General features: G+C 39.1%; 1 protein-coding gene across 1 annotated transcript in view; it reads left to right on the top strand.

Moving 5' to 3' along the window:
* Positions 1–7,840: 7,840 nt before the first annotated feature.
* LOC133638458 (sorting nexin-18-like) overlaps positions 7,841–10,649 on the top strand; it is a 35,135-nt gene continuing 32,326 nt past the window's right edge. Inside the window, exon 1 of the mRNA XM_062031087.1 lies at positions 7,841–8,941. Within this exon, the coding sequence (XP_061887071.1) occupies positions 8,202–8,941 (740 nt within the window). The 5' untranslated portion in view covers positions 7,841–8,201. The remainder of the gene's footprint in view (positions 8,942–10,649) is intronic.

The raw sequence follows: 10,649 nt of genomic DNA, 5'->3' as shown, positions 1-10,649 counted from the left end.
TTCCCACAAAGAAGGATGAAAACAACTGAACTATTCTTGATTGCTAAAACAAAGTAGATGCGGGAAATATCGCTCAAAGGAAGACATGAAACTGCTACAGGAAAATACCAAAAAAAGACACAAAGCCACCAAAATAGGTGCGCAAGACAAGAACTAAAACACTACACAAAGGAAAACAGCAAAAAAACTCAAAATAAGTCACGACGTGATGTGACAGGTGGTGACAGTACACCTACTTTGAGACAAGAGCTATATTGATGCATGCTTGGTTATGGTTTAAAGTCATATCCAACAATTGCGACAACGTCTTTTTACTGTCAACTGAGTTTAGTTTTTTAAAGATTTCTGCTGGTGGTGTGCCTCCGGATTTTTTCAACGAAAGAAATGTGCCTTGGCTCAAAAAAGGTTGAAAAACAGTGGTGTAGTGTTTTTGCTTTTATTTTTTAAAAAGCCATTTCAGCTTTCGTATTGCCTGTATTATATACGGCAACTTATTTTTTTCTCGTCTTCGGTCAATCGGTGCACACGTCATTAACACGGTCTTCAATAATAGTTTTCTGATGTTATAAGAGACAGACTGTAACAACTAATTGATTTTGCAAATGTTTTATGTCAATCGGTATTTGACATCAAAGTTGGAATTATAGCTTTGTCAATTAGTAAATAACACCTAACTGCTAAATAAATAAATATATAATTTCGAAAGAACATTTGTTTTTTAAATGGGTTATTCATTGTTTTTGCCCATGTTTTTGTGTTTACTTTTTCATTTAATGCTGTCATGGCATAGCAGTTTTGAATTGACTTCCCTGTGGTAGGCCATATATCGAACACGTTTCTTTCCCTTTGGATCTATCAATGTTTTTATCTTTTCATATGAACTTTGGACATTATCTGGAATATAAACACATAACTTTTTAACTTATTGCATTGAACTGAATCGCAGTTGCCAATGTATTCTTTTTGTTCCAGAGAAAATACAAATCATTTCAATATTTGTAAAATATTAACAATACATTATTTCTTAATATCTAATTACAGTGTACTTACTTGATCGAACTGCATGTTTGTTGGTTGTGCCTTTTATTCACACACTCAGACTCCCATAACTAAATCTACTTTTGTATGGTAAATGGTAAATGGGTTGTACTTGTATAGCGCTTTTCTACCTTTTTAAGGAACTCAAAGCGCTTTGACACTATTTCCACATTCACCCATTCACACTCACACATTCACACACTGATGGCGGGAGCTGCCCCACACAGCAAAAACACTCCGCGGTGGATCCCCCGCGAAACGGACCAGCATCGGCGTCCATTTGCACTCAAGAACGTATCCGCCACGGCGGCAGGTAGCGGATCCGCCGTGGCGGCGCGCTGCATCCGCTCCGCACCCAAGATCAAAGCCTAACCTCCCGCCGCGGACCAGCAACGGACTCATAAAAACCCTGGCTTATCTGGCCGTTTTGGACCCCTTTATCTTATTTTCAAAATCCCTTCTGTTCTTGCTGTAGGATAAAATAGGAAACTAAAAAATTCACTAAGCCCTACTACAGAAATATAGGCTTACATATGCATTGCCTTGTATATTTAAACTAACAATATTGTCAATAGGCAGAAACAGAAAATGGTCAATTCACTCTATAAAGTAAATATATATAATATATATTTAAAAAGTAAATATACATATTCAATCTATTAGTCTACAACTTCAAGGAAACGCTGCTCCATGCACAGCTAACATATCAGAAAATGAATAACTGGTGAATGACAAGAAGTCCAATAAAAGGTTGTTTATTTATACATATACATCTCTATTCCTCCTGAGGAGGTGGAAGCGGGACTCGTCTCCTCGTTGCCCGATCCCCCGCCAAGTTGAACCACCTGATGGCGTGTTTGGTGACCTCAGCATCCGTGGCTGACCTTGTCAACACATTTTTACTCACAGCACCTGTAATCAAACAAGATTACAAGACAGATACGTTTATGTTTATGGTAGGAAGCATCCAAAGCCAAGTATGCTTACATAATACAAAATATGTGATAGGTATTAAGGAGATTACATTTGAAAAAAAAAACATGACTTAAAGTTACTGGAGGTGGTTAAAATAAGGTGCGTAAACTATGAATTTGTGATCAGGGTATAGGTGTGCAAGACATCCAAAATGTTTAAACAATATCGTTATTTGGTTCCTTGATCAGAGTACTTGTTTGGCTCTGTTGGATGACGGCGGCGGGGGGTTGGGGGTGGGGGGCATAAATAAATATCCATAACCCAACTTTGGGAGGATGACATTGTTTTGTTATTATATTTGTACTATCATTCTATGTTTGTATTCGTGTAGGCCAGGGGTGTCCAAAGTGCGGCCCGGGGGCCATTTGCGGCCTGCAGGTCATTTTTTAACGGCCCCAGGGCACATTTTTTAAAAATATGATCGAAATAAATAAAAAACATTAAAAGTGGTATTTAAAGAGCAAACAGGTGAAATGTAACAAGAAAATGTAGCAATGTTTACTCTAATCACACAAAGCTGCCATGTAGGCTGTTTCTTTCTTTAAAAAATAATAATGAATCAAAATCAATGTCATTATGAATTATTGACCTATTCAAGGCTTAAGAAGTTTACCTTCGCAATCAGCTGGTCTTGGTTGTGCTTAATAGTTTCCAGCAGGCTAAGGATGTGGATTACCTCAGGCGCTGTTGACAAACAGCAGTATAAAATTAACATGTTTCAGTGTTTATCCTCATTACTCATAATCCTGACAGTAGCTATTGACCTTAGTTAATGACAAACTTTGAAGAAAATATGTGATTGCTTGTGAATTTGAATTTTTTCCAAAATTTGTGGCACAGAATGACCATCCGGTATTTGTCAGTTATTGCTCACCAGAGCAGGAAATGTTGTCGGCCATTCTTTCCCCTCGCCATGTTGGCCTGTAGGTCAGGCTGGATCCAGGCTCCTCTGTCTGCCACATGTTGAGGGCTGCTGGTGAGGGGGGTGGAGGGAGTCGAGGAGGGACTGCCGTTCCTAGTGAGGTGGGCATTGTGAGAGAGCCATCAGTTAACCATGACTGGTAATACCCAAGGGGCCTATCTATACACTAATATTTCAGAGATCAGTCCCTACCTTGTGTAACTCTCTGCATGTTTAATGCAGGTGCTGGTGAAGGCATATGAATGCGTCCTTCCCAATGGTGAGGTGCTAAGGGAGATAAATTGATATTAAATGGTTGAGATCTGTTAACCATGGTTACTGGATGCTGAGATATTATTTTGGAGATCAGTCTTTACCTAGAAAGTTATCTCCAGTTGAGGAGTCGAGTTGACAAGTACTCATGACTCTTGCTGGCACTCGGCGAGACGGTGGAGCTGGGAGAAGGGATACAAGGAGAGGGGAATATCTTTAGCACTAAGAATGTTAACCATATCTTTAATATTAATGTGGTGGTTTCGTCTACAACGCTAAATATATCCTGTGGTGTACCTCAGGGATCAATATAGGACCTAAATTATTCAATGTCTAGATAAATGACATTTGTAAAGTTACAAAAGATTTAAAGTTAGTATTATTTGCGGATGATACAACAGCGTTTTGTTCAGGAGAGAACACAGAAGATAATACAAATAATAACAGAAGAAATTAACAAATTAAAAAGATGGTTTGACAAAAACAGACTATCTTTGAATCTCAGTAAAACTAAAATAATGCTATTTGGTAACAGTAGAAAAGAAAGTCAAACACAAATACAAATAGACGGAATAGAAATTGAAAGAGTAAATGAAACCAAATTTCTAGGTATAATGATTGATGATATATTGAACTGGAAATCTCAAGTAAAAAATATACAACATAAAGTAGCAAGAAACACGTCAATAATGAATAAAGCAAAACACGTTCTAGACAAAAAATCACTTCATATTCTCTATTGTTCACTAGTGTTACATATCTGAGTTATTGTGTAGAAATATGGGGAAATAATTACAAAAGTACACTTCATTCATTAACGGTGTTACAAAAAAGATCAGTTAGAATAATATATAATGTTGGATATAGAGAACACACAAATCCTTTATTTATTGAATCAAAGATACTGAAATTCCACGACATAGTGAATTTGCAAACAGCTAAAATTATAAACAAAGCAAACTATAACCTGCTACCCAAGAATATACAACAATTCTTCTCAAAAAAAGAGGAGAAAAATAATCTTAGAGAGAAATGTAATTTAAAACATTTGTACGCACGTACAACACTTAAGACCTTCAGTATATCAGTATGTGGAATTAAATTATGGAATGCATTAAGCAAAGCAATCAAACAATGTACTAATATGATCAATTATTTATGCTTACATGTGTAAATAATAATAGTAAATAAAATAATAATAATAAAAAAAGGTAAATAAAGCATAAAATAGTCTCTAATAAATTAATTAAATAAAAAACAGCATATAAAATATATACATCAGCAAATAACAAAAATATAGATCAAGAAAAAGGATCCTTAATATGTGCAGCAATTTTTCCCACTCACATCACCTCATTTTATATTTTTTTCTACAATTAACTATGCCAAAAAACACATAGACATACCTTTTTTTTTGTAATGGAAACAAAAACAACATGGCGTCACACACAGCTAGTCCACAGTAAACAGGATCTCGAGCTCCACTAAAGAACAAAGAAAGAAATAATACACACTCATATTAATGGCAAAGAACGGCTGTTTCCACTCCGTTAACGTTACGTTGTTGACTAACGCAGTAACGTTAGCGACCTGGGCCTAAACAACACTGACAATAAAGTAATACGCTTTCGTTTCAAGCAGTTGGAAATATGTGGAATATCGTAGCATGTAACCTACACACATTCACAGCGTCTAACAAAAGATGGCCTAAGTTAACTGTATTGAACTTTTTACTCACCGGCTTCACGCGGGAAACTTTCACATTCTGGAGTCGGGGTCCCCCGGAACACAAAACACAGATAAAAGACAATTTTACAATAGCACGGCGAAAAAATGACCGTCGTTGTGTGGGTTTTTTGACGAATAACACTCTTTTCCACTTTTCTTCGCTCGGGCCTCACCTACCGCGTGCAGCCATTTTGAATTTTCTGGACACGTGACGTCAGACGCACGTCCCCATGCAAAGCATTCTGGGAGGCGGCGCTGGAAATAAAATAGCCTTTTTTTACAGAATATAAAGTTTTACTGCTAGTCCTAATATCAAACAACGTCATTACAATCATACATAAATGATGATGGAAACACAAAGGCTGATCTTTACTGTGAATGTAGCAAAAAATCAATAAATCTATACTTACGTTCGTGTTCCAGCAAAAAAAGTCCAGAGATCTTGGCTCATGCGCGTACACGCTAGTAGGCGCGTCCACGTCTGCGGGTGCAGACATTGGTCGGCTCAGCGCGCGTAGGCGGAGCCTATAACTCTAGGCGGCGCGCGCCGGTTTGGTTTGTCGCGTCCGCGTATGCGAATCAGACACGAGTCCGCTCAGGATCAGCTGTCTGACCGTACAATTTTCAGAGGCGGAGCTGTATCCTCTAGGTGGAGCCAAAAACGAATGTGACAGTAACGCGGGTTGGGCGACTTGAAGGCGGATCCGTATAGCAGTCTTCTGCTGTGTGGGGCCATGCAAGGCGTTAACCAGGACCCATCAGGAGCAAGGGTGAAGTGTCTTGCTCAAGGACACAACGGACGTGACTAGGATGGTAGAAGGTGGGGATTGAACCAGTAACCCTCAGATTGCTGGCACGGCCACTCTCCCAACTTCGCCACGCCGTCCCCTACTGTACTATGTGCTGTACATGTACACTCAATAATTGGTTGGGGCTTCTTTTGAATACATTTGCATGGAGTCGATCAGTCAGTTGCACTCCACAGGGGTTATGAGAGCCCAGGTTGCTCTGATAGTGGCCTTCAACTCTTCTGCATTGTTGGGTTTGGCGTATCGCATTTTTCTCTTGACAATACCCCATAGATTTTGGCGAGTTTGCTGGCCAATTAAGACAGGGGTACCATGGTCCTTAAACCTGGTACTGGTAGTTGTAACACTGTGTGCAGGTACCACGTCCTGTTGGAAAACAAAATCTGTATCTCGATAAAGTTGAGTGTATAGAGAGTGGTCTAAAACTACCTAGTAGATGGCTACAGTGACCGTGGACATCAGAAAACACAGTGAACCAACACTAGCAGATGACATGGTACCAAAACTACCAGTATGTGTTTTAAGGACCATGGTAACCTTGTCCTTAAATGGCCGGCAAACTCGCCTGACCTCAACCCCATAGATTATAGAAAATCTATATGGGGTAGGGTATTGTCAAGAAGGAAAATGCGATATGTCAGACCCAACAATGCAGTAGAGCTGAAGGCCACTCTCATAACATCTGAGGAGTGCCAGAGACTGATGTCACACCCTATTGCTGCAGTAATTCTGGCAAAAAGAGACCCGACCAAGTCTGTAGATGTTCATACTTTTCATGTTTATACTTTTCAAGTGGCTAACATTTCTATAATCCTTTTTTTTACTTGTCATAATAATATTCTAATTTCCTGATATACTGATTTTTGGTTTTTCATTATTATTTTTTTACAATTTCAACAATTTAAAATAAATATAAATTTGAAATATATATTTGTAATGAATGCATATAATATACAAAATTCACAAAAGTAACCAGGCCTTGTTCATATGCAGAAGAGATTTCTACAGATCACTGTTGGGGAAACTTTGCATTGCATTGACTACCTGCATGTTACACGGGGTGGCGTCAGGTGTGGTGCTGCAAACACGGAAATGACGTCGACTGACACACGACACGTAATGACTAATTAGCCGTGACTTTTTTTTTGCTACAAGGTAACTACTTTCATTTGAGAAAACATTTGCTTGGTCAATAGAATGCATAATAGAGGACTCCATTTGGCAACATTTTGCAAGCTTTTTCTATGACCTCAGAATTCTAAAAAAAAAAAAGTGCATTTCCCCTTTAAAGGGGAACTGCACTTTTTTCCACTTTTGCCACACAGTTTGTATACAAAACGTTGATGAAGGGTTTTGAAGTTGATTCTAATTAACCACATCTTCCAAGCGTTTTTATTATCTTTAAAATCCTAATTAAAAATAAAACAAAAACGTATCTCAAAAATTGTCAAAAGGTTAGTTATAGTAATTTAAAAAAATCATATTCTGAATTTAACTCCTTCAATCAAATAACTTTTGCACAATATTCGGATTTTTTTAGATGCACCTATAGGTCCTACAGTATATATTTGAAACCCTGGGTTGATTCCTATTGCAGCTTTCTCTTAAAATTAATATGTGGTGTCGCACTGGCCTCTAGCGACAGAAGCTTGACATTACACATACTATATGACATCCCAGGACCATTTAAATGTCAATAAATAAACATTTCTAAATGTAATTGCATTGATATTCAGTAATTATCAGAACCAAATGCATATTGTTAGACATATCACGCTCGGTATCGATTGCAATATGATTATGTATCTGAGGTGTGGGGGCCGGGGTGCAATATAAATGGTTGTAATTTTACCCACTGCCACAAAATATCCTCAATGCACACTGTCTGAAACTTGCCAAAAAAATTCACTAAAAAAACACTGCACAATATCACTGTTGTTGAGAAGCCGCTGTGCACGATATGGCACAAAGCTAACATATAGAAACTGCATAACTTCTACATCACGTAATTCTGAAAGGGATATGAATAGAATACACACATTTTTCCCATTCATGTGAATTGCGTGGCTTGACCAAACTTGCATTAGGCTCCGCCCCCTTTCAGTCCTACTACGTGTTCGGGCTGGTATCCTTAACTTACAAGCATCTCGGGGAGAAGACGGAGAAAAAAGGGACTTCAGCCCTTTTCATTATCCGCCATTAACTCCAACATCGACCCATCGAAGGTCTGTCAACTTGTTTTTTATAAGACGTCATGATTTTTGTCCGATGAAATACGTATTTGAAGTTGAGAGAGAGGAGAGGAGGTGATTGCCGGATATCTGATAGGATTTCTACTTTGCTATTTTTTCTTCCACGCGCGGATTAAGCAAACAGGTTTTTGACAAAAGTGTGGAAAAGTTGCAACTTCCTCAGGATCTTTATGTTGGGAAGCAAAGAAGGTTCTTGAGCAAAGAAAGAGATAAGTCATATTGAGAATGGCGCTAAAGGCCAGGGTGTTGTACGACTTCAGCTCGGAGAACCAAGGGGAGATCTCCATTAGTGAGAACGAGATGGTCACCCTGTTTAGTGAGGAAGAGCTGCAGGGCTGGTTGGAGGGGGAGAACAGCAGGGGGGATGTTGGCCTCTTCCCAGCGTCCTATGTGGAGATCATTAGGGATCACATCACCTCCAACAACAACAATGGTTTCTCCTCTCCTAAAGTTGTCACCCCCACCCATGTCACCTATTCTCAGAAAGGACCCGAAGCAGGAAGTGTTGGCAGCGGGGGAGGCAGCTTCCACACCAGCCAGGGGAGCGATGACGACTGGGACGACGAATGGGATGACACTTCTCCAGCGACGGACACCCCCAGGGGTCTGGGTACCTCACCGCCTTCCTTGTACCCTGTGACCACCTCCCTTCCGGGCAGACGCAGCAGCTCGCAGCAACCTCAGGCCAAGAGCTCGGCCACGGTGGGAAGGAACCTGAACAGGTTCTCCACTTTTGTCAAGTCTGGAGGTGAGGCCTTCTTGCTCGGGGAGGCGGCGGCTTTTGTTAGAGATGGGGACAAGATTTGTGTGGCAATGGGCAAGCACGGACCCGAGTGGCAGGAGGACCCGTACCCCTTCACCTGCACCATTGACGACCCAACCAAGCAGACTAAGTTCAAAGGCATGAAGAGCTACATGTCCTATGGCCTGACCCCGACACACACCAACGTTCAAGTCAACCGCAGGTAGGAAGCTCCTTGACTTTCTTCATACCCTTTAACTAAATGGTGGTGTGGCGTGTGGCCTGTTCCCATGTTCCCACTGTTTGCACCAAATTGCAAAAGCAGAACTAAGTGTGGCCTTTTGCTCTCAGGAATCCCGTGTTTCCTTTCTCATTGTTTCATTGTGTTTAGTCCTTAGATCAACATGTTGCTGTACACTAGTTTCTCTTATCTCTGTCCTCTCCTGCCCCTGTTATTACCAACTATTACCTCTCTAAGTACTGTAAAAAAGGTCACTAATAAAAGTGTTGTGACTTTATGGACTACGTGTAGCAGGGAAATTCCACTAAATTGTTTTGGGGGCCACATTTGCAGAAAGCTAAGGACCAGAGGTTGAGGGAGGGGGCATAATGACTGCTCCTTTCACTATTTGTCTTATTTTGTACATTCCTGGGAACGAGTGTCCTCTACAGTGGATATTTGGTGTACTTTATATGCCAGAGTTAAAAAATTCTTTGGGGTGGGGGAAATACCCTTGTCTACAGTGTAAAAAATCTGTAGATTGTACAAAACAAAACGTAATTTTACTGCAGCTATTACAGGGGTATTGACACCGAACAAATTAAAAAACAGTTTTTTGTACTTTAAAATTCTGGCAACTGAGCTTTCCATTTTTAACAATAAAGGCTACGGTCAACGTTTTTACAGTGCATTACTGTAATTGAAAAAAAACAAACAAAAAAACGGCACCACTCTTATTTTTACACAACATGCAATATTTATTTGGACAACAGTCAAGATTAGGGCTGCAGCTGTCCATTATTTTAGTTATTGAGTAATCTATTGATAAATTTATTCGATACATTTAATAATCATAAACATACTTTTAAGCAGATTTCAGGGAATATTACTGGAATAAAGAACAATTTCTCTGCATTCTTTAATCTAATAAAATTGCACTTTTGACATGTGTCTATCAATTAAAAAATAAATAAATAAAACACTCTCCGTTGTTTTCCGCCACACATATCAAGGCACTCACGCACCACCGCCCTCATGTGCACTCTATTGCAATGTTTATTTTGTAATTAGACGATTGATTTAAGCAACAAAATAAAAATAGTAACTTTTTTTTCTCATCGAATTAGTCTATTAATTGTTGGAGCCCTCAAGATATGATTTAATTGAAGATTTTCAGCTTCATTTTTTTAAGTGGATGCACAAAAATTTGGCATTTTATATCCAATGTTAACATGTACCTCACATTTAAAAAGAAAAACAGACTTTTAGATCAGAAATGTTGTATAAAAACAATGATAGATAAAATAAAATATGCACTACTAACAACTAAAGTAGATTTAGGAACTAATGTAATAACAATGTTCAGGATTTACCTTGGAGAGTGGACTTCTACGGTATTTCCTGCAAGCTGCTTCTCCGTCAAACACACCATCAACAGCTTTTCCATACTTTCACGGATATATGTCAGTCCTTCACACTCAGTTTCTTCCTTCCCATATTTGAAAGATAAAGTTATGTCGACAGGTAGGAAGCTTATATATGAGGATATAAGCTAACTATAAGGTAATGCTCACAAGAAACACCAGACGTTTTGGGCAGATATAACAGGGTTTACTGTGACATTTGCTCAGCCAACTAAAGCGGGGATTCTTGTAACTCACATTTATTCTTGCAACTTAAAGCATAAAAATTAGCCGAGAAATAGCACTCC

This window comes from Entelurus aequoreus, linkage group LG21 (assembly GCF_033978785.1).
Source record: "Entelurus aequoreus isolate RoL-2023_Sb linkage group LG21, RoL_Eaeq_v1.1, whole genome shotgun sequence".
NCBI classification, from domain to species: Eukaryota; Metazoa; Chordata; class Actinopteri; order Syngnathiformes; family Syngnathidae; genus Entelurus; species Entelurus aequoreus.
This window is presented reverse-complemented; position numbering and strand designations above follow the sequence as displayed.